This window comes from Lonchura striata, chromosome 7 (assembly GCF_050655825.1).
Source record: "Lonchura striata isolate lonStrDom1 chromosome 7, ASM5065582v1, whole genome shotgun sequence".
NCBI classification, from domain to species: Eukaryota; Metazoa; Chordata; class Aves; order Passeriformes; family Estrildidae; genus Lonchura; species Lonchura striata.
In genome coordinates this window covers 7,660,222-7,684,801 of record NC_140709.1, presented here as the reverse complement: position 1 = coordinate 7,684,801, position 24,580 = coordinate 7,660,222, and the positions used below count along the sequence as shown (strand labels likewise).

The window sequence follows — 24,580 nt, the reverse complement described above, 5'->3', positions numbered from 1 at the left end:
TATTTCAGGTATTTTCAATCCTTCGCTTGCTACTCCTCCCTTGGTAATAGGAAGGTGTGAGTTTGGTATAATCGGTATGTCAAGATGTGAACAAATTTGGTAGTCGATCAAAATGAGTAATTGTCTGGACCCAGTGGGCACTGATAGATCTTAATGGTTCTAATAAGCATCACCAAGGGTTTCCACCCCATAGTCCTTGTCCCAGCAAAGTGGAGACACAGATAAGATCAGCTCTGGCCCTTCAGATTTTGTCTGAGCTATGCTGTAGGTCTGTGCTATCCTAGCCTTGCTTGCTACCTTGATATTAAACTTGCCTTATCCCTCTGGTAGCCTCCACACTGGTCCTAGTCCTGGTCTGACATCCTGACTTCTGTGGCTGCAGGTGGCCCCATGTCCCTTAGGGAACTCTCCAAGTATTCTCCGAGTGGTCTTGCTTCCTTCTTCAAGCATGTTCTCCTCACCTGGTTTCAGCTATCTCTAATTAATAGCCTCTTTGCCTTTTTTCACTGGAGGGGTAGAGTCAGTGCCAAAGCAAAGGAAGGACTAGGTACATGCCCTTCAGGATGAGATAGGGAAGAGCAAAATCATCCCTTTCTGTAGCAGCAGCAGCCAGGCAGTTCGTTTGGGAAGTTCAAGCCACCATCTGGCTTCCATGGGCTGCCAGATCTTCCTGAGGAACATAAGCTAGGAAAGGAGATATTGAGAGTATTAACATTTTTATTTTAATGTCAAAGCAAATTATGACTAGAACATTATGAGACATTTTACAGATAATGAAAGGGATTTCTGCAGGATATTGTGTCGCTTGTGAGCTGTGCTGTGCTAGAATATTAAAGATTAGTATCTCTGAAAGCTTTTCAGAGAAAGTGCAAATAGCCCTTTCCTTTGTATGTGCTGCTGTGTGTGCATAGGTAAATATTTATCTAAAATAAATCTAGTTAGGATATAAACTACTATGTGGACTTTTCACTCTCCTCTCAGTTTTATTATGTGGTAGTCAGGGTTATACATGCAGCAGGTTCAACTGCTGCATCTGGCAGATGGAATCACAGGATGAGAGAGCAGCTTTGAGCTCCAGCTGCTGGAGTTAAAGTATCCTCCCAGAGGAGCACAAAAACCTGAGGCATGTGGAAAGGATGGAGTTGGCAGGTCCTGTCCAGGCCATACAGCACAGAGGGGATCAGGACCCCTCAGAGTTAATTTACCCAACTGAAGTGAGATTTAAACAGAACAATCAACAATCGTTAGTGTTCCATAACTGGCCAACCTTTATTACCTAGCATTTCCAAATAATGCTCCTGATTAGTCTTATTAACCTTAATAGCAAAGCCAAAGGACAGAGAGTAGAATGGCTGTGATAGTGTGCTGGAGACTTTCTGCTAGCAGAAGCATCATTTCACTGTAAAACTTTAAATCACACCCAAAAGCACTTAGTGTAATGCACTCTACAGAAAATATTCTGTTGCTGAATTTATCTTTTCCTCCCTGTGAGTACAAGTGTTTTCTGGGAAATGGTGGGGCACTGAGCAGAACAAAAGGGTTGAGCAGAACAAAAAAGTACTGCAGGTCATATGGAAAGTGAAACAACTCTGTTAAGCAAATCCTTTGCAATCTCTTGCTATCAGTGTGTGTTCTTCCTGAGTCTGCACGAAGAATGACATTGAAAAAGACCAGTGCTAGTGCATTTTAATTTACTGAATTACTGTGGAATTTACATTTGAGAACCAAAAAGCATAGGATTTCTCTCAGTATCAAGGTGCCAAATCAATCACATTTTTGCAAGGGAAGGGGGTTGAAAGACCCTGGCCATGAGATCTCATATTTCATTTTATTAGCCTTGCCAGATGCATTTTTCAGGTGGCTGTGGACTCAGGCACCAGTCCAATAAAATAAAGGGGCAAGATTTATCTTTGAGCAGTGTTATCTCACGTTGTTGGATCATAAACACAAGTTTGATATATTAACTCATCCAAATTCAAATAGATCAATTTAAATTTCAATACTGCTTTCTGTATAGACCTTTTGTAGTTTTATGCATGGCATCTAGATTATCTTGATGGATTTTTTAGCATAGAGCTTATAAAGCTGAAATTCAGCTGTTATGCTGATTGGTATATGTCTCTCATGGAAAGGTTTTTCAACGTTTACTTATTTCTTTGGTACGGGAGCAGTAGAAAAGCCTACAGTCTGCATTCATGGAGTAATTTTATGAATATTTTAATTCTTTTTTGGCCAGAAGTCAGTTCCTGAGTTATGAAAAGCTTTTCATTGTTTCAGGGTGTACCAGAAACTAAATGTTTAATGTGTAGAGGCAATGTCTTAGTATATTGTCAATCTTACCAATGGAACGGGAGTGAACAAAAGCCTGAATTGCCTTTATCAACCTTATTTGCCTTTATGGTACCATCTCTGGAAGTGTTCAAAAAGCATGTGGATGTGGCACTTGGGGACATGTTTTAGCTGTGAGCATGGTGGTGCTGGGCTGGTCTTAGAGGTCTTTTCCAACCTTTATGATTCTGTGAAATACAGCACACATAATCCAGCAACAGCATCCTTCTATGATGCACCAAGTCCAGCGTTTGTAAGCACAGCTGGATTGTAGGTGATCTTCTCCTAAACATCCATGATAACAGAAGCAATTACCATTGCAGAGCATCCTCCTTCTGTTGCCATCTGCCTCCAGGCAGTTCACGATGTAAACACAGAGCAAGGGAATGCAGATGAATACAAATGAATAAGGAATGAGAGGATTAAAGTCAGGAGGAAAGTATTTCTATTAATCAACAGGTAAACAGAGATGCAGTCTAACAGTTTGATTCAGATGGAAGGAATTTGAAGACAGCTTGCTGCAAGTGTTATACAAATAAGTGATGGGGATCCACAGTTTTCCAAGATGTTTTGTATGGTTTACCAGCTACAGCAACGCTAGGTATTAAAATTTCACATAAGTACCTCAGCCTGAAGAGGTGTGTACCTAGACAAAAGCATTACAAATCCCTTGCTAAGCTGTGTGGGAAGCTGTTCAGCATCTTGCTCACTCTGGATAATTTTCATGCAGTTAATGGCCTGCCCTTGAACATGCAGAAAGAACAACACTGTGAATCCATATATAGATCCAGGCTTGGGAAGTGCAGTAAAGTGTAAGAGAAGAATAAAACAAACAAAAGGAAGTTCCAGGGGTGGAAGGATTTTGGAAATGCATAGGAGGGCTAAGAATCTGATGCCTGGATCAGCATGTTGCCATTCAGATTGCTATAAACTGAATTTAAAAGTCACCTTAATATCCAGTACATCACAGTGAACAGCTCTTAAGCCCAGCTAAACATGACAATAAAAGTTAAAGTAACAGCCAAGAAAAGTCATGTCTAGGTTATCCATTACTCGGTATTTCTTTATTGTTAAGTATTTATTATAAAGTACACTGCTTAATCACTTAACTGTCATGTTCTGAATATTTTAATATAAATAAGTTTTCCAGTAGTTGAGAGAATACTACAGAGAGCTAAAAAAAAAAAAACCAAAACATTTTATCTACCCAGATAAAAGGTGTGTGTAGATTTCCTCCAAGAAGGGTCACAAGCAAGATTACAGTGTAATTGGTGATTTTGGCACAGCCATAGCAAGAGCCATATGGGAGGCATGTAATTTCATGGAGCTACACATGATGAAGTCATGGCAATTTACCAGGAACTCATTTGATGTGGCTGCTCTCCAAGAGTTCAATGTAGATCAACTAAAACCATTAACTTCCAAAATATAATTAGTCCATATTTTTTTTTCTAAATGAAGGATGGGAAAAAAACCCAGCTATAATTCTTGGTACACTGAAACAAGGTGTGTAAGGAAGAGATAAACTTATAAACTGGGGCTTCTTTATGTCATTGGACTATTATGATGATGACACCACTATTACCCATTTCATTTGGTAAGAATAACAGCAAATTTTGTATCAAAAGAGAAACCAGAAAAAGAATTTGACTGAAAATATGATGCCTTAAGAATTTATGTTCTGGGTTGAGGCAAAATCTGCAGAAATTGAGGGAAACTGCATTCCTATTTACAGCTTGCTTTTCCATTCAAAACTGGTTATCTGCATGCTGTTAATTCTGTTCTTTCTCATAACATCTTAATCCTTTATATTGCCACTGAAAATGAACTAGCAGAAGGATGGCAGCAGAATTCCTACAACTGCAAAGCAGGGCACAAACCTCTGCCCTGGAGTTGTATCTGTACTGCACAGGCTCCACACAGTCACACCTGGGAGCCAAGGAACAGCAATGCATAATTTGCCCACAAAAAGAAAATCTGGGCTTGTGTAATTGAAACATTATTATGTGTTCTCTGTTGCACCTATTTACTTCCTTGGCTGGAACAAATGTGGATTGCTGCCTTTTTCATGTGACTTATGCACTTCAACTGAATTGAGAACCTGAATCAATCACAGCTGTGTATGCCTGACCTGCATCAACTTCCATGCTCACTGTGTCATGAACATTAATTTGAGTAAATGTCATGATAACTTGAAAATTTATGTAAAATCACTGTTTTTAATTTAGTGGTCCTTTTTTTTTTTTTTTTTCCAAAGATGTCAGCAATGTGCTAAATAAAACCAGTGTGTTTGCAGTTTAGCAGGTGTTTAACTGTTATGTGAGCTTTTCAGCAGAGCACAGAAGCACACAAGGGTAAAACTGAGCCTTAGAACAGTGGCAAGTACCAGAGCAAGGAAAACTGGGTTGGAAAAGAGGATCAAGGTGAACCAGGTGGGTCATTTCACAACAGAAGTAGCATGAAGAGAGTGCAATGGCACCATGGGTTTTTTTGCTACCCAACCATTTGAAACTGCAAGTAATTGAATGTGTGACAGGTAAACAAATGGGTTTCTGTTCTGAGACATTTTTCTGGCTTTCACTGTTGCTTATCAACTTTTGAGAGGGTTTGGCTGCTAATATTTGACCTCTCATTCTAAATGGCTTTTAATAAGAGGATTGCTTAGAAACACTCATATTTTATGTGTTTGGATTTCTCCTTGACGTGTGACTTTTGATAAAAATATATTCTCTTCAGTTGACCCAAACTGTTGACTCCTCAGATTAGCTTTCAGAAGACAATAGATGTTATAAGGTTATAATATCCCATTTATGGTCATTGTGCCACATTACTCTTATTGTATTTACTTTGAGATAATGCAGGAAGGAGAGGAGGGATAGGAGGAGAATCTGGAATTCACATGGACATATGTCCTTCTCTGGATGTAGCAGGGTGCCCCTTGAATATATGGTATCAGTCATCTGGATATTATAGCATCCACAGTTCTGTTGAAGAAGCATGGATGAGCACTCTCCAATTGTCTCTAGACAAAATGGGATATATTTCAAAATACTCCTTCTGTTGGGCTGAATTATTTGGCTGCTTTCTTTCTAGGAGGATGGGGAATGTTCTCTCACAGAATAGGGAACATTTCCCCCACCAGAGCTGGGGGAAGGCAATGAACAGCTCATGCAGCATTTTTTCCAATTATCACAGCTATCTGCAGTCCAAGTTTCTTATTAAGATGTATGATTTATTTAGAAACAATATACAATACCACTTAAGTTAGTCAGCAGTAGAACACTTTAAAAATACTGTGTTCTTCGATAAGTGTACAACTCAATCTATTTCTAGTGACAATGCTGCTTGCATACAAAATGGAAAGAATTTCAAAGCACTGTTTCTGAATGCTGGGGGCTTCCATATGGGGTTTATTGTTTCTGTTTGGTAGTATATAAAAAAACTGTTAACTCATTTCTGTAAAATTGCTTGTCCTGCTGAAAGACCACAGGAAATTTTCCTGAAATAATACCTTAATGAATCACCAAAAATATAAAAGCTGATTTGCAGCTCTGAAGTGCTGTGTCTGACACTGTAAGGATCATGTGGATGTCTTTGAAGGCCACAGCCAATTTTTAATGATGTGGTCTTCACATGTCCAGTATCAAAAATATATCAAAACTAACACATTGTATTCAAGTGTTTCTCTCACTCTGCTGCTTTAAAAACGAGTATTTAAGCAAACACTCTGGTAAATTATGCTAATGAATATGTAAATTGGACAAAATCTTCTAGACAAACAGATTACATTAATTATGTTAGTCCTTACTGTGAGAATAAGGGCATTAAAATCTCTTTTTGGAGCACTACATGGCTGTTCAATTTGGTGTGCCATCCTAACAAGCCCACACACTTGACTTTTATGAACAATACACTTTGAAACATTTTGATCTAAAAATAGTGCACCAGCAAAGCCCCAAACCAATAGTTCTGTCCATGCAATTCCTCACCTAATAACATTTCATTTTTGGTACAGTTTAAGAGCATCTGCACTGAGAAGACCAATGCTAAAATTAGAAGATATGAAAAACAAAACTTCATCTCCTGTGTTTCCCTGCAGAACAGCTCCCAGTTTAATCCATTTGTGGGCTCTCTCTATAGAACACAGGAGGTCTCCCATGCTGATGGGGTAAGAATCCACATGGGACATTGATTCCATTGCTTTAAGCCCTTCCCAGGAGAATCCCTGCCCTCTCTGGAGCATTATGCATTCCCAGCAAGGGATCAGTTCCCTATTGCCATATTGGGCAATGCTTCCATTCCCTTTGAATACCACCTTATGTTGCAATGTGCCTCCCTGAATCATTGTGATTATTCATACAGGAATGTGCAAAAGCACAAATGTAAAAATCTGTTCTGTGTTCTGAACATGAGGGGTCACATTTTCAGCAGTTCCATCTGATTGGATTTGTGCTGGGAGAACTGCTTGACTTGACCTTTAGAAGAGTTGCTTTCATGGTGATATTCAGTGTAAATAAAATTCACTTTTGGCTCTCTCTGCTAAAGCCTGTTTGGTGTTTTTGGATTATCTCCAGCAGGACAGGTAATCATGCTCACACATGCATTTCTGCCAGCCCTGGTGTTCAAATGGTCTCACCTGCATGAACACTACACGTGCAATCCACTCCTACGTATGATTTCTCTCAGTGGCATGGTAATTCAGTAATTCAGAACACTTCCAAAAGGTTTACTTTCCATTTACTTTTTGGTTTGCTTGAATAGGCTTTCAAATTATTTTTTAAATTGTCTTTTTTATAACAATTAATGATCACAACTCATCTACCGAAAATAATTGAGTGATAGCAATTTAATAATTTTCAGTCTGGGAAACCCCACTGCCAATTAAACTTCCTGTTTTCTTTCCTGTTATAAATCAGCAGAGTAAAGAGACTGAAGTGAGTGATGGCAAGTTCCCCAAATGACTTGTTTTACTCATTTGTAATTTTATTACTAGCTAATATTTGCAAGTAATGTTCAGTAGGAAGCAGAAAAACTCTCAGTTCCAATTAATTTTCTACAGCTATTAAAAGTAATGGTTGATAAAAAAAATTACAAAATATTTGTGGATTTTTCTTCTATTACGTCTGCAGAGTAACATTTTTCCTGTAAGCGCCAGTAGTTCTTATAGTGATCAGCATAGATTTTTTTCAAAAGAATACATTTTTAAGCACTGAGATTTCTTAGAGCCTTGTCATCAGGTAAAACATTAAGAAAACAACCATGTAACAGCTCAGCAAGGTCAAAACCACAAAATGTTTGTAAATACACAAAAAAGGGACTGAAAACAGATTGGAAATTGTAACTTTAACAGTCTAACTATATTTCATGTATTCATATGAATGTTTTAATTTCAGTCTCTCAAGAAATGTTCCAGAAGGAGAGGAAGGCAGTGCGGATAATTGAGCAATAAAATCAATCCCTCAGTCACAAGAGACTTCTTGGAAAGCTGGACTTAGGATGTGAGAACACCTCAAAGACAGTTGAGGACAAATATAAGACAGTTAAAACTCAAATAATGCAAAGAAGGTGAAATGGAGCAAGGATTACAAGTTGTGTGACAAGATTATTATCCAGTGGCCTAAAACCAAGCAAAACAAAAGATTTTGTGTTATGTCACAAGATTCTGCCTCAGTAAATCCATAACAGCTCTTGTGTTACTGCGTTCACAAAAGGGATCTGCCAAATTCATGGGTCCATCAGAGCAATTTAATGCATTGGCTGAATTACATCCTTCCAGGTAAGGATGCTGGTACCCATTTGTTTCTAAAAACTAGAAGGGCTGCTCCATGGAAACAAATCCCTTGTTTCCAACACCATTTTACCCAGGTATCCATTATGAGACACTGGGGAGGCATCAGGATTCTGAGCTAGATGGACTTCTGGTCTGACCCAACAGGGAAGGGGAACACCTTTTGTTCATCAAAGATGTGTTCCAAATCCTTTTAGGCATTTCTCTAAAATAAGTAGATTCAATTCCTTTGTAGACCTCTATTATGACACCAACAGAGTATTAAATTTCATTCTTGGGATCTGATCTATTTCTTCCAAATCAGCTTTTATGTTCTTGTAAGTATGAGCAGAAAAATAATTAAAATTTTCTTGATAAGTGCAATTTAGAAGGTTTGCATGCTCTGTAGATGTTTTACTTTATGAAAATATTACAGTGATGCTGGGAAATAGAATTTAGCTTTGCCTACAAAAATGCTATGCATGTAACTAAAATATTCACAGCAAGAAAAATAAATATGCAGTATGTGTGTACTTTCAAGATACATATTGTTTTATTACATGTGTTTACTAAAATCTAATTCCTGAAAAAGTCACAAAAACAAAAGACAAATCATTCTCATACTAGTTTCTTTCAGAGAAGACGCAAGATCATCATGTGAATTTTACAATAGGAAGAAAATTGCTTAATCAAGAGCTAAAAATACAGAAGTCCAGTGATATCTTTAAGTGTAATAACTACAAAATTCTGGGCTTTTGACAATGCTGACCTGTTTCTCTCAAAATTCCCCAGGAACCACAGTGTAAATGCTTCATCCTGTGATGAAGAAACCTTGGCACTCCACCTGAAGGACAACAGTGCCCTCCTGTTTGACTGCCCTAGTCAAGATGCTTAAAATCAGAACCTTAACAAGGTGCATTTAACTGTGCTGCCATATTGAGGGGCAAACTGCTGCATTGCCTCCTAAAGAAAAAAACTCATATACATGAGAGACCACATGGAGATACACCGAGAAATCTGGTCTTAACTCAGGTGGGATTTCATGTGCTTTCCACTGTCAAAGGAGACTAAAGCATAAAAAGAGAGAAAATCTGCATATCACAGGTATTTTGTCATCACTACTGCCAAGATCATTGTGGGAAAGCATTTTCCAGGGGTAGCAAACCAAGCTTTTTCTGCTAATGCATGATCAGGTGAAATAGAGCCTGGGAATCTCAACCTTCCCTGCTGCCTTATTTATTCTCCCTGTTCAAATGCAATGGAGCTTTTTTTTTAAATATAAAACATTCACCCCATTTTAATATAAATTATGCATAATATTTAAAATATATTATTTAGTAAATGAACTATTAGATATAGGAAAGTATTACATGCAGTACTGTAGTCATAACTCTTTGGTTTTCTCTTCAGGTTTTGCTGCTGATGAACTGAATGACCTTGGATAAGCTGTGTAAGTTTACTGAGTCTCTGTATAAATACTAAACAAAGATCTGCATACATAGACCCAAGAAAATTAGAGGCTGTAAGATGCACACATGTTTTTGCAGTTACATTGTGTGTATTTTTCAATTCCTCTGAATTCCACAGGACACACCATTTCAACTGGACTGCTGTTTTCCTGAAACTGTCTAAGAAATTCCGTTTACCTAAAATCTCTTTAGAAAAATTATGATAAGCTATCACATTTTTATATGAGAGGGAATTAATTTTTTTCAATCACTAGCCCATAGGAAGGGTGAAATATCATATTTGATTTCAACAGTTTGTAAGTGTGAGTAGCACTTAAAACAATGTCATAGCTATATCATATGTATCACCTAATAACAATTAAACATATTTTTATTCATGTATATACATTGCTTACTATTGCTTCTTAACAGTTTTTGCTATAAAATTTCCAAAATATGTAATAGCTAAATTTTGCCAAAAGCTTTATTTCTGTTAGCAGGTGAATACTAAATAATCTGCAAGATGTGACATACACTGAGTTATCTTTAGGTTGGTATTGTGAGCTTAATTCTTAAATAATAATAGTACTGATTACAGAGAGTATTGGCTATAAAACCAAACAAAACAAGACCAGAATCTGATTTTGCAATTTCATCCAAGCCTGTAAAAGTTCATTTTATTCAATATTTTTGATAGACGACTTTGTCTGGCATTTCTTTTTGCAACTTGTTAGTCACTGGCATATACATCTTGAAAGTTTAATTTGTCTTGCATGTCTACACAATATCATTTTTTTGTGCTCCTAAATGTGTCTTGATAAGTGAAGCAAAAATTTAATAGTTGCCACTACTTTCACGTCCTGTGAAATTTTGTATCACACAGTGTAAAGATTATGGTAACTATGAAACTAAGATTCCACCACCTCACTGCATTTTAGGACATTTCTCAAGGGTCTTGCTCACTTCGGTTTTGCTTCTTCCCCTTTTGTTTTATTTTTTTTTTTGACAGACTAGTTTCAAGCTCCATCCCACTTCTCCATCTCTAGTTCTTCAGTCCGTGCTCTCTTCCTCCATATTTTAGTTTTTTGGGTTTTTTTTTTTTTTTTTGGTGGGTGGTTGTTGTTTGTTTGTTTTTCTTTGACTTGCTTATCGTAAAGTTTTGGAAGAGGCTGTATAAACGCCCGTGTCTCCGGAGCAAGCTCTGCTCCATCAGAGTTGCTGTTCCCTTCCCTCGTTGGAGGCGGCCGATCTGGGAACGGCCGGCGCCGCTCCCGCTCCCGGCTGGTCCCGCTGGCCCGGGAGCGGCGGGAGCCGGGCTCAGCAGCCGCTCCGGCTCTTCCCCGTTCCCCCGGGCAGGAGCCGGGCTCAGCAGCCGCTCCGGCTCTTCCCCGTGCCCCCGGGCAGGAGCCGGGCTCAGCAGCCGCTCCGGCTCTTCCCCGTTCCCCCGGGCAGGAGCCGGGCTCAGCAGCCGCTCCGCTTCTTCCCCGTTCCCCCGGGCAGGAGCCGGGCTCAGCAGCCGCTCCGGCTCTTCCCCGTTCCCCCGGGCAGGAGCCGGGCTCAGCAGCCGCTCCGGCTCTTCCCCGTTCCTCCGGGCAGGAGCCGGGCTCAGCAGCCGCTCCGGCTCTTTCCCGTTCCCCCGGGCAGGAGCCGGGCTCAGCAGCCGCTCCGGCTCTTCCCCGTTCCCCCGGGCAGGAGCCGGGCTCAGCAGCCGCTCCGGCTCTTCCCCGTTCCCCCGGGCAGGAGCCGGGAGCGGCCCCGGAGCCGTGCCCAGAGCGGGGCTTCCCGGTGGGACACGGGGCCGAGCGTCCTGCGGACGGGATGGGAACGGGTGGACATGGAGACAGGAATGAGCAGAAGGAAAGGGAAGTGATTTTTCCTGGGATGGAGATGGGGATGGGGTCGCTGAAGGGAACGCTGGTAGGAATGGGAACGCTGATGGCGATGGGGATGGGGATGGGGACAGGGTTCTCAGTGGGAAGAGCACTTAGGGTTAGGGATAGGCACGGGCACAGGGATGGGGTTAGAGATGGTGATGGTGACAGTGATGGGGACAGGGATATGGATGGCGATGTGGACGGGTTGGTGATGGTGGTGGTGGTGGGGACAGCGGTGTTGATGGTGATGGTGGACAGCGGTGGCACAGCACTGTGGATATTGATGTTAATGGTGGCACAGTGCTGTGGATGTTGATGTTGATGGCGGCACAGCGCTGTGGATGTTAATAGTGATGGTGGCACAGTGCTGTGGATGATGATGGCGATGGTGGCACAGCGCTGTGGATGTTAATGATGGCACAGCGCTGTGGATCGTGATGGTGATGGTGGCATAGCGCCGTGGATGTGGATGTTGATGTGGATGTTGATGTTGACGGTGGCACAGCGCCGTGGATGTGGATGTGAATGCTGACGGTGGCACAGCGCCGTCCCCGCCGCCCCTCCCGGCCCCGTTCCCCCCGCCGCCCCTCCCGCAGCCGGGCGGGGGGCGGGCAGCAGGACAGGGGTGTGGAGCTGCTGGCCGAGCGGGTCGATGGGGCCGGCCCGCGGGCGGGGCAGGCGGGGCGGTCGCTCGCGGGCTCGGGGATGGATTGCGGGTGTCCGGCGCGGGCGGGCGGTGCCGCCGGACGGAGCGCGGGGGGCGCCGGGCCCGGCGCGGCCTCAGGTACCGGGAGCGGGGCGGGAGCGGGGCCGGGTCCGCCGCTGCCTGGGGCACCGCGGGCGAGAGCCCCGCAGGGCTGAGCGGGGCCGGGAGCTTTGTCCCTTCGTGCGGGCAGGGGGGCCGTGCCCGCCCGGGCCGGGGGTGTGCGAGCGCCCCGCGTCCCGCCGCCCTCGCTCGGCCCCGTCCGGCCGTGACGGCGGTGCGGGGGGCGGGGTACGGGGCGCTGCCAGCCCCGGGGCAGCTCCCCTGGCCGGGCCGGGGTTCCGCGGTGCCCAGGGCGAGCCCGTGCCCGCAGCAGGGCGGGCAGCGCGGCCGGGAAGCGGCTGTGCCCCTGTGCCCGTGTGCTCCTGTGTTCCTGTGCCCGTGTGCCCCTGTGCTCCTGTGCTCCTGTGCTCCTGTGCCCCTGTGCCCCTGTGTTCCTGTGCCCCTGTGTTCCTGTGCCCCTGTGTTCCTGTGCCCCTGTGTTCCTGTGCCCCTGTGTTCCTGTGCCCCTGTGCTCCTGTGCTCCTGTGCCCCTGTGCCCGTGTGCCCCTGTGTTCCTGTGCCCCTGTGCCCGTGTGCCCCTGTGTTCCTGTGCCCCTGTGCCCCTGTGTTCCTGTGCCCCTGTGCCCCTGTGCTCCTGTGTTCCTGTGCCCCTGTGCCCCTGTGCCCCTGTGTTCCTGTGCCCCTGTGTTCCTGTGCCCCTGTGTTCCTGTGCCCCTGTGCCCCTGTGCCCCTGTGCTCCTGTGTTCCTGTGCCCCTGTGCCCCTGTGTTCCTGTGCCCCTGTGTTCCTGTGCCCCTGTGTTCCTGTGCCCCTGTGTTCCTGTGCCCCTGTGCTCCTGTGTTCCTGTGCCCCTGTGCCCCTGTGCCCCTGTGTTCCTGTGCCCCTGTGTTCCTGTGCTCCTGTGCCCCTGTGCCCCTGTGCCCCTGTGCCCGTGTGCCCCTGTGCCCCTGTGCCCCTGTGCCCGTGTGCCCGTGTGCCCGTGTGCCCCTGTGCCCCTGTGCCCGTGTGCCCCTGTGCCCCTGTGCCCCTGTGCCCCTGTGCCCCTGTGCTCCTGTGCCCCTGTGCCCGTGTGCCCCTGTGCCCCTGTGTTCCTGTGCCCCTGTGCCCCTGTGCCCCTGTGCTCCTGTGCCCGTGTGCCCCTGTGCCCGTGTGCCCCTGTGCCCCTGTGTTCCTGTGCCCCTGTGTTCCTGTGCCCCTGTGTTCCTGTGCTCCTGTGCTTCTGTGCTCCTGTGCCCCTGTGCCCGTGTGCCCCTGTGTTCCTGTGCCCCTGTGCCCCTGTGTTCCTGTGCCCCTGTGTGTTCCTGTGCCCCTGTGTTCCTGTGCCCCTGTGCCCCTGTGCCCCTGTGTTCCTGTGCCCCTGTGTTCCTGTGCTCCTGTGTTCCTGTGTTCCTGTGTTGCTGTGCCTGCCCTGCCCTGTGCCTCGCCGCAGGAAAGACTTGGAGGCGCTGGAGCGTGTCCGGAGAAGGGCAGCGGAGCTGCCGGGGGTGTGGAGTACAAGCGCTGTAAGCAGCGTCAGAGAGAGCTGAGGGAGTTTAGCCCAGGGTAGAGGAGACTTTGGGGAGACCTTTTTGCTCTGCACAGCTCCCTGACAGGAGCCAGGTCCAGCTCCCAGGCAGCAGTGACAGGACAAGAGCACACAGTGTTAAGCTGCGCCAGGGGAGGTTCAGGTTGGACATTTGGAAGAATTTCCTTGCAAAAGGTGTGATTAAACAATGGAATGGGCTGCCCAGGGAGGTGCTGGAGTTGCCATCCCTGCAGGAGTTTAAGGAAAGCCTGTGCCATGGTCTGGTTGACAGGGTGGTGTTTGGTCATGGGTTGGATTCGATCATCTCAGAGCTCTTTTCCAGCCTAATTGATTCAGTCATTCTGAATCATTCAGTGCTGGCAGTACTGTCCTGCCTCGCTGGGGGTGTGAGGGGTGCTTCCCCTGCTTGGGCTGCAGCTCCGTTTCCTTTCCCTCTGCAGTTTCCAGTGTTCTAGTTGTGAGTTTCTAGTAATTCTTTCTCCCCCGAGGTCCCCAGGGCTTCAGCCATATATCTTGGCTCTTAGGCATTCACTTTTCTCTGAGTGCATTAAGAAGACTTACTCATTTTCTCCTCTTTGTTCCTGCTACTTTTCCCCAAAGGAGGAGACCCCCAGTTCACTCCAAGTGCAGTGATTTCATGGATTTCTACCTTGCCTGGAAGGCTCAGCTTCCAGCTGCCGGGGTGTCTCTCTGAAAGCTGCCCTGCTGGTTCTTATCAGGAATCTGTGTCTGTATGTCCTGTGACAAAGCACGATATGTTTAGTCCTTGCACTAGACAAGATTAGATCTGCAGCATGTGAAATGGATGTCATTTGTAATCCTTAGCTGATGTTAAATGTGGAGCTACTGGTTGAGATTGCTGTGTACATAGTGAAGCTTAGAGAAGCCTTGGCAGCTTGACATGGAGTTTTTTCTCCTAATGTTGCTGGACAAGAATAACAAGGAGGTCAGTGTCTGTTCTGTTTGTCAGCTTTCACTCTGCTGACCTGAAACTTGGTGTTTCTAACTCCTTGCAGTCAGACTTCAGGTCCAGCAGGGTCACAGCCTTGCTGGGGATGCTGCAGGAGTTACTGAGAATTGTGTGCTTGGATAGGCTGGTAGCTGGTAAGGACTCTGAGGTATGAAACAGATTAATACTCTGCACTGCTAATTCTAGAAAATTGTTTGAAGTGTTGTTTTATGAATTTTGAGTAAGTGCTAAATAGGAAGCTTTCATTTCATTGGTGAAAATGTTCAGGCATTCTTTTTCTTTTTATTCCCTAAATGTCCATTCCAGCTGTGCCATGACAGTTTGATAGCATCACTTACATATCAACAGTTTCCTAAAACATACCTTCGATTAAGCTAAATTCTCTTATTTTGCTAGTAAAATTAATGAATTTTTTGTGCAGATTTTGGTCTTGTATAACTTCTATGTAGATGGGAGCAGTGATGTCTACTTGCAGAACTCAATACTGGTATGGAAAACTTGGCTGCTTTCTTGGATTTTTTGCTTCGCTGTATTCTGAGATCCTACAGGAAACTTTCTTTGAGTAAAAATTAGAGGGCTGCAGTGAATGTAGTAGTCATGTTGCATAAGGCTCACTTTTCCATCTCTCCTGAATATTCTTGCCTTTGCTGTGATCTCATGGTACTCTTTGGAGGTTGAGTAGACATCAGAATTGTGTTAGATTAATGCTGCTTTAATGTAGGCTTACAGATTGTGACATAGAAATATAAATCATTTTACTTTCATTTTTTTTTCTGGTTAAAGTGAAAGCAGTGTCTCTGTTTCTCTTATCTCAAGAGCAATCCAATATGAAACAAGAATCACCCGATGACAGAACATGTTAAAAGGGAGAGGAGGTTGTATCTCAGAACTTGTATTGTTGGAGCAGCTGGTATAACTGGAAAAACGAAACCCATTTATTTTGCCTGCAAGCCTTATCTTGATATGTTGTCTTTCAAATTGTATATGGACTAATCTTGAGTAAATACAAGGAAGAATTTCCAGTTGACTTGCTTGCACCATTGCTTGTGACTGAAATGCCGTTCTGTGTTTTTTTGGCATTCTTGCTATTCTTTTTTTTTCTACTTTTTGGTGGTGGAGGGGAGAGACAGGCTGTGTGTTTCCCTCCTGGAACAGGCAGAACAGCAATACTTCTGTTTTGCAATGATTTGGCAATTCTTTGGCCTATAATATTCTTTTCCCTAATTGTCAGTGCAGTAAAAGTTTGAGAGTTTCACATGATTTTCTCTTCTTGGGTGGAGCTTGTAATGTGGAAATAATCCGCACAAAGAAACATTTGATGGTGCCCAAATAAGCTTGAAGATGAGTATCAATGGTGCAGTTTTATTTCCTGCCCTCAGAAGTTGCTTGTTGCATGCTCAGAAGAGGAGAGTTGGACAGGCTGCTGAGCCTGTTGGCTTTAGTGCAGTCAGCTGTCTGAACATGCACTGTAGGCTGCACAGTGAGACTGCTTTTTATATCTTTTTGATATCATAAATTGAAGTGGTGGCTCTTCTTACATGATCTAGGGTACTGCAGCATTTTAAAATCAAAGTACAGTGTCATGACAAGAAAATTTTTAATGTTTGTTTTTCAGAAGATCTTGTAACTGGCTGAGAAATGGTTCTGCAAGATGACAGCACCAATTCTAAGACTGTTGGAATGGTAAATAAAAAAAAGGAGACTTTAAAAGGTCTCAGTGCTGTTTGCTAAAAATTATAATGATATTAAGAAAAGTCTTTTAAATGAATATTCCTTTAAATGTCAGGTTTGAGCTGGTATGTTTAAAGCTACACTGTGTGGAAAGCATATTTATTTCCTAATAATGGAAACAAAGGGCTTCAGTTTCTGCTCTATTAATAGAGTAGAATATTATATTTACTTTTAAACCATTATTTTTATTGCAGTCTGTGTCTTCTGGTGGCTTAAATTTATCATAACTTTTTGCACTTGATAAATTAAATGTTCTGTAAGGGTAAAACTCTACTATATTAATGCCAGGGTTGTGGCTTCAATCCCTGGGCCATTCACTTAAGAGTTGAACTTTATGATCCTTGTGAGTCCCTTCCAACTCAAAATATTCTGTGATTTTGTGACTAATTGCCTTGGTGTGCGGGATCTACAGTGAGCATTGTCTTTGTGGAAAAGAGGATGGATAATCACATGTCTTTTTCTTAAAAAATGCATCTTCCAGTTTGTTGGGTCTTTTTAAGCAGTTATGATCATTTTGGTAAACTGTGGAAAAGGTTTGAACTTGCTGTGTGTAAATGTTGAGTTCAGGGAGCTTCTGGGGTCCCTCTTAGTGAGTTACCTCTTAATCTAAGAGCTGAAAAACATGAATTTGGCTATTGTTCCCTGTTAACAGTTTACAGACTCTCAGCCATGCTTGACAGGTGATCAAAAGCTAATTTTGGGTAACTATTTAATTCTGCCCTTGCTGCCACTTCTGTTTGGGACACTAATTTGAGATTCCTTAGCCTAGTGTGTGACTCCTGTTGATTCAGGACATCCCTAAAACAGAGCTTAACAACATTTCACATTAATAATAATAACAATAAAAAAATTTCAGCACTGTAGGCAATAATACTTATGGCTCTATTTTGTATAATGTTTCTTTTCCTATATATTGGTATATTTTAAAGTGAATTTTATTGAATGTGTTTATTGGAACTGAGTTTAAAAATTTAAAAAAATGTTTTATGTAAGATGATGTTCTTTTAATACAACAGTAATGCTGTATCCATTTAAGGAAAGATACTGGGCTTTCACATGACACAACGTGGAGGTGCCTTATCTTTCTAGATTGTTTTGTGGCCAACTAGCTTGTATGTTCTTCCATTACCTTCCTAGTTCTAAAGTTTCCATTCTTTGCTTAGGAATGTGCATTTAAGAAACAGTGTCTTTCTCTGCACAGCTTAGAAAATCAGAATTTAACATCATCAGGTTCTTGTTCCTGTGAACCTCCTGTAGTATATTAATAGAGAAGGGATTGTGTTCTTTGTAATATCAAAAGTAGGTAAGGATCCTATTTTCCTGCAATTCAGGGCTGCCCTGCTGGCATTTTTGGTGCAGGCCAATGTTAAGGTTCTAGATCTGTATGTTCCCAACACTTAGGATTTGAGCTACAGAAGACACTGTAGAACTTGAAATTTTAGACAGTATTTTGCAAAGATAAACGCTTAATATACCAATGCCATGATGTTTCACACTTTGCTTTTTTTTTGGTTTTTTTTTAGGAGACTATCTTCACTTCGACATGAAGTGTGAAGTTTGTTAGTCACCACTTTTGTTTCTTTTTTACAGTTATTGTGGAAGGTAATATGAGAAGTCTTGTTCATGTGTGTTCGTTTCTAGCAGAGCATATTACCCTCAATGTACAGAAGCCAATCATAAAAGTATGGAATTACATTTCATTGCAAATTAGTGAGTACTGTTAATAAGTGGGACAATGTGTCTGTCTAAAACTTCTCAAAATAGTAGTTTCAAATTGTCTTTGCATTTTTGCACTTTGTATGATGCTTTACAGGGTTTTAATTCTGTCCTAAAACTTAGTATTTGTGTTTCAGTAGGCTTTTGAATTTCAGCTGAACTTTACAGACATTTTAGTACTGCTGCTTGGTAACTTTTTTAGTCGACTGTTATCTTGAAGGTGATCATGCTGCACTTTGTAGACACCTCTTCTTGTTAAGCTTTTTGCCTTGTTAGGGAAGGATCTAGCAAAGGCTATATTAGGCACACAGAAATGTTAAACAGATACTTGCTAGTCAGATGAGAAAGTAATAGCTGCTCTTATTGCAACATATAAAAAATTTCAACTTCCAAAGCATAATTATGGGCTCTTTATTTAGAATTTTAACATCTACTTGTCAAAGATACAGAAGAAATGGTGTAAAATGTGCATAGACTCTGAATAACTTTGTGTAACCTCTTATTTAAGAAGGGCTGGATGTTCCATCATCCTTTACTGTGCTCCTGATGAAGGATTTTAAAGCAAGGGATTTGTTCAAGCCTAAAGTAGACAAGCTGAGCACAAGATGAAACAGGTGCAGAGTGTGAATGTTATCTGTGCATGATCTCTGTTCACAGAGTGTGCTTTGAAGCAGCCTGTGGTGGGAACAGCAGAGCTGTAGGTGTGAGGGAACATCCGATGTGGAGATGTCCAGTTGATCAGGCCGCTGCTATTCCCTGTCTCCCAGCTACCTCTCTCCTCCTGCCTGCAGCACAGAACTGGTGGAAGGCTGCAGTGATTTCTCTTTCTAGGATACTTTCCCACTGTCCCTGAGTTGTGCTATAGCCTGACAGGAATGAGATTTCTTCCTTCCAGCTTGTTTCAACTCTTCTATGCCCAGCTTCCATGTTAGCTGCATACTATGCAAACACATGAGTAATTTTTAGGCTATATATAATGTAACTTCATGTAATGGCTTATAGGCTATTAGTCATAATAAAATGAAGGCAAAGTTTGTAGAGTATAATACATAGTATTTGTTAAACCAGTTCCTAAAAACCGAAAAAACCTTTATAAGCTTTCAAGTGTGAAAACTTTTGTTTCCTCAAGTTTAAGATAACACATTCATTTGCTCTCTCTTCGAGAACAAATATTTTCTCTTTTATTCTGTATCAGGTAGAAACTATAATTCCTTGCTGAGTCTTTCATAACTTTGCCTCTCTCTACTTAAAAATTTCTGCTTTCTTTTGTCAGTCCCAGCATTTTATCAGAAAAGCAGAGTAATTATCCAGAACTGATGCCCACACATGGAATATATCAGCATAGATCTAGTGGTATAATTATACTTCAGGAACTCTGCCTGTTCATTTTCCTTTTGAAAGAGGCCCTTTGAGAAATGGAGGAAAAAGTGTCAAGATCTAAGCATGGCAGAGACTGTATAGAATATGACTCATGCACAAGCACATTGGAGATCACAGCACTGTTTCCTGCATTATCTGGGCATTTAAATCCTTAATCTGAGGAACAGGCGATTCTGGAAAAAAGTAATGTACTTTCCTCACTCACTGAGGACATTATTGCACTGATTCTTTCATAAATCATTTGTAAATAATGAAAAGAAAGCATCTGTATGTTGACATGTGGGAAAAACAAAGTTCAGTTTAAATTTATTAGACCATATTAGCAAAGCAGATGACCTCTATTTACTGTGAAAGTCAGAAGCTGCTCTGTAAAGATGACTTAGATTGCAGTTCCTTGAGCAGTTCTCTCAGAGGTGGTGTTTGAGTTTATGGTATTCTGTGTAGTTAATGAACTCTTAATAAATTGGTTCTTAAAATACATACATAAATAAGTGAAGGTTAATGATAGAAATACCACATACATGTCTGGCTAACATAATGGATTCTAGTACAAGAATGAGTCATCAGTCTCTGTCACTTGTATTTGAAGTTTTATGGCAATATAATTGAAAGTTTTCCAAAATTTAGGCCTTCCATAAATTTAGGCTATCCAATGGGCATCTATAAAGCTGTGTCACAAATCTGAATTCCTTTGCAGTAGCATTAATGAATTTTTGATAGATTTTCACTAGAATTGGTTCATGCCTATATTTCATAAATTACCAAGTAGCTTTATAATTTTTAATACAAATACATGCGTAGTCTACTTTTTTAAGTTTACAATTAATTATTCTATTTTTTAATTGAATCAACTCTTGTTGTAAAGGCTTATAATTTATCCAGATGTTTTCCTATGTCCTCTGAAATATTTGTTGAATGCCTCTAAGATTAAACACATTTCTGACATTTGTCACAACACATCAATCTAATTTATACTGTTTGCAGAACTTGTAGTGTAAATTCCAAAAAGACATTGTCTTTTACCTACTTTTTTCTTACTTCATTGCTAAAGCAGCTGATACATTTTTGTCAAGTCAAGATTTACTTTTAATTGTCCCTAATATCTCAGAAAATTTCCTGCCGGATCTGTCAAAGATCTGCTTTTTAACAACACAGCCATGTGTGTCCTTGCCTATTAGGCCTTGCTCATGTGTATGAAGCAGTTGCCCCTACTGTTTATTTTTTGTGTGTCACTGTAAGCTTTTGTGTTTTATTTCTGTCTCCTTTTCTCAGGTTCCAAATGGTGTGGGTTTTTATCATGAACCGGATGAGCTCCCAGAGCAGCTCATCTGCTCAGCGCAGGCGAATGGCTCTAGGAATTGTCATTCTCCTCCTGGTTGATGTCATCTGGGTGGCCTCTTCAGAACTCACTTCTGTGAGTATTCTTCCACACATTTTAAAGAGAAAATGCAGCAGAAACAAGGTTATCAAACACTTGGTGTTTCACCAGCCTGAATCCACTAAAACGTACAGATAAGTTCAATTCAGTGCCCATTTCTTTTGAGACAGAAGGTGTTACTGTTGCCTTTAAAATGAAACAGCATGAACTCATCACTGTGTTCTGTAATGAGGGAGTTCATTTTGTTATTGCTATATTGATTAAAATAATGCCCATATGATTCCTAAAAATTAGTAAATGCGCTGTAACATGGCAGGCTGATTGTTGTGGTGAATTGTAGTTCAGAACATCCAGAAGTTCAGGATGAAAGGACTGATGTAATGGAGTTTAAACCATGTAATTTCATCTAGTTCATATATTAACCATATTTAAACTGTTGTATTTATTTCATATTAAATTTTAGGACTTAAACCAGAGGTTTAGCAGTGGAAATAGAGTTTTTAATAAATTCCTAAATTCATTTCTCTGAACTGTCATTAAGTTATGTTCTAGATCAGTTTTGAAGCTAAGCATATACAAATGTTTGTGCTTATCATGTGATATTAATAAAACGTTTTTTGTAATGGGCTGGTGGAGTCACTTTTGATACCGAAATGTTATTTAGCCAGAGTAATCTTCTCTAATTTATGATTAATATATTATTGCTTATAAAAGTGGTCTTCAATTTACAAAATATTTGTATGTAAATGTATTTTCAGTGCTATTTGATTTCAGTAGTAGATAAATGTGTTGCTTGGTGAGATACAAGTAATAAGTAGTTTTCCTTCTGTGGCATTGTTTCTTACAAGTCTTCTTTTTGTTGGCATTGGAGGTAGTTTGGGAGTGGGTTCCCCCAGAACGGGTCGAGCCACTTGGTTCCTTTGGTCATCCATGCCAGTACTCACAACTGTGGTATTTTGGGAACCAGACTGTTCTGGACTCTATATTTATGCCTGATCATTAATTTTGTGAACTCTTACCTATTTGTTAATTTTGGGTGCTGCAATTATTTTCTTTCCACAGTATGTTTTTACAAGGTACAACAAACCCTTTTTCAGTACATTTGCAAAAACATCCATGTTTGTTCTGTACCTTTTCGGATTTATTGTTTGGAAGCCATGGAGGCAACAGTGTACTCGTGGATTTCGTGGAAGGCATGCAGCTTTTGTAAGTATTGTAACTCTAGATGTTGTGATATTTTTCTAAGTTTGTACAGAACTAAACTCCCTTGAAATAGACACTAGAGAATAGCAAAGGTTGCATATTTGAGATGTAAGCTGAATCATGCCACAGGCAGCCATAACAGTTGTCATGTGAAGGGATGAGAGGCAAGAAAAAGCAATTTGAGATGTGTCAGGAGTTGTAAGAAATGCTCTGCTGGGCCAGGCCATTGGTCCCTGCAGCCTGGTTTTGTATCCTGGGCAATTGCAGAGGATAATTCCTCTTAACAAGAGCTTATGAAATTCACTGCTGGATCTTGGTTCCCTTTAACTCCCCAGCATCTGCAGCCAATGGAATCAGAACTTGAACTTTGTAGTTGATTTTTAGCACTGACTCTTTTTGTCTCTGGCACAACTATGAACTGTTTGCTGACTGTTTTGTGGGGTTTAAAGTTACATTTAGTAAACGGTGTTAGAATTATGTTTTTGTTGTTGTTAATGTTGTTTTTTATAGCTTTTATGCATGAGTGACCTTCTGATGCCCATTCCAGAGTTAGGTATAGTTTGTGCTAGAACCTAAAATTGTTGTTATGGACAGAAATACTGGGTTTTTTTCCAAGAGATGCTGGGAAGAGCAGTTGTTCTGTGCCAGTGTTTCAGGATGCTGAGCAGCAGCACTCAGGAAGCAGGAAGGCATTTGGCCTTATACTAATCTCACATAAAAAAACCCCATAAAATGTGATCCAAGAACATGCTGTTAATCAACATGTCTTCATAGAAAATAGCTTGTTTGAAAGAAACTGACTTAAGATTTTCTGGGTACGTTAGACTTCACTGGTAGTGACAGTTGCAGGCATAACATATCATATTTAAAGTGTTACATGACTTTTATCTGATTTCTTTTTTTTAAGACAAGACAAAGCACAAAAAACAACTGAAAAATATTTTTTAAAAATTCTTGAGTTAAACACAGATATTTAAAGTTGGCTGATATCTTGATACACTTTTTGCTAGATCAGCCTTTACTACCAAGTGTTTGTGTGTAATATGGCATGTGTTAGACTTGATGTTGTTCAGAATCTTCATAAGATAATTTGGGAATAAACAGAACTTAGTTTCTTTGCTGACAGTAATGAAATATGAACTGGAAAGCAATGACTAATAGTGCCCAGTCTGTCACATGTTGTGTGTGGCACTCATGACACTGCTACTGGAATCCCATTATTTTTCCTTTTCAAAAGAACAGTGCAGACAGGACTGTAATGTGCTGTTAGAAAATTCCTTCCTCCTCAAGGGGTGTAGTTCAATAGTCAACTCTGTAATTATTGCAAGTACTTTTAAAGTGTTTTGTGTTTATTAGTCTGGACAACACATCCATTTATATGGTTTTATTTCAATGATTGCTTGGAGAAACACTCACACCTTACTTTTAAGTTTTTTTCCACATAGAGGCTTTGTTTTAATAGTTTTGCTACCATCATGGTGGAACAGCAAGCTGCAGATCAGGGAATATTGGTTTGGTTAGGTGTAGACAGGAGGAGGGAAAGGAACTCAGCCTCATTAAAATGAAGAAAGAAGCTGCTTGTTAATAGATGCACAATCATATAGTGGGAATTGTGTCCCTAAGACTGAGTTTTGCTGGTTTTCTGTATCTGAGAGCCTCATCCTGCATTCATACCTGAGTAGTTTAATTCACTGGGGTTCAATAGGTACAAGGAAGTACTGAAATTAATTAATGAACTTGTAAGCCCTCTTGGTATTAGGCAGGAGGGCTGAAAGGCGAGAGGGAATTGTGACAGAATGATGGAAAAAGTCATAAAAAACCCTTACTCTTCAAAGATTTCAGTTACTAATAACTTTCCCTTGGTAGTTTATTACACTAAAATTTCTGTAATTAGTTTGCAGATGCTGAAGGTTATTTTGCTGCTTGTACAACAGATAGCACTGTGAACAGTTCTCTGGTAAGTGCCTTAATTTATGAAGGTCAATGCTTCACAGTGACTTGGCACAACTATCTTGACTTACTGTATATAAAATATGGCAGTTTTAAGTGTAATAGGTTTTGTCAAAGGGGGTTGGTAATTTGCCTGCTTGTATGTTACTAATAAGTAGTGCAAATAATGGTATTGCTTACTATAAGAAATATGGGTTCTCAGCTCAATAAAGCACTCAACTGAATTTTTCTCTAGTAGTTTGTCAGAGAAATATTTTGTGCAGAGAAAACCTTTACATATTCAACTCAGTACCATTTGTTTAATAGAGTTGGGGAAGGAATTGAGTATTGCAAATTACTGTATGGATACTTTATACAGAATTACTTGAAGAGATTTTTTTTCAGATGTATTTTTCATTTAAATTTTTGGAGATTTTCAACTTTATCTGTATTTCAGAATAAAATCTTGGCCTTCTCAGTTCATTAAGATCATGGGACTCGACTCTACAAAATTGGGCAATTTTGCATTAATTTAAATGTGTGCCAAAATTCTTGTCCTAAACAAG

The 24,580-nt window shown here is 41.3% G+C and overlaps 1 protein-coding gene across 8 annotated transcripts in view; it reads left to right on the top strand.

Annotated features, from left to right (window-relative positions):
- Nucleotides 1–12,152: 12,152 nt before the first annotated feature.
- Nucleotides 12,153–24,580, top strand: part of SLC35F5 (solute carrier family 35 member F5) — a 30,421-nt gene continuing 17,993 nt past the window's right edge. Inside the window, exons 1-6 of one of the 8 annotated variants that reach the window (XM_077784920.2) lie at nucleotides 12,153–12,201; nucleotides 16,293–16,360; nucleotides 17,932–18,010; nucleotides 20,777–20,918; nucleotides 21,945–22,088; nucleotides 23,980–24,042. In XM_077784920.2, coding sequence (XP_077641046.1) covers nucleotides 20,784–20,918; nucleotides 21,945–22,088; nucleotides 23,980–24,042 — 342 coding nt within the window. In that variant the 5' untranslated portion in view covers nucleotides 12,153–12,201; nucleotides 16,293–16,360; nucleotides 17,932–18,010; nucleotides 20,777–20,783. Of the gene's footprint in view, nucleotides 14,654–16,292; nucleotides 16,389–17,931; nucleotides 18,119–20,776; nucleotides 20,919–21,944; nucleotides 22,089–23,979; nucleotides 24,043–24,580 lie in introns of all 8 variants that reach the window. The other 7 variants (XM_085584147.1, XM_085584149.1, XM_085584146.1 and 4 more) reach the window with 7 other exon arrangements.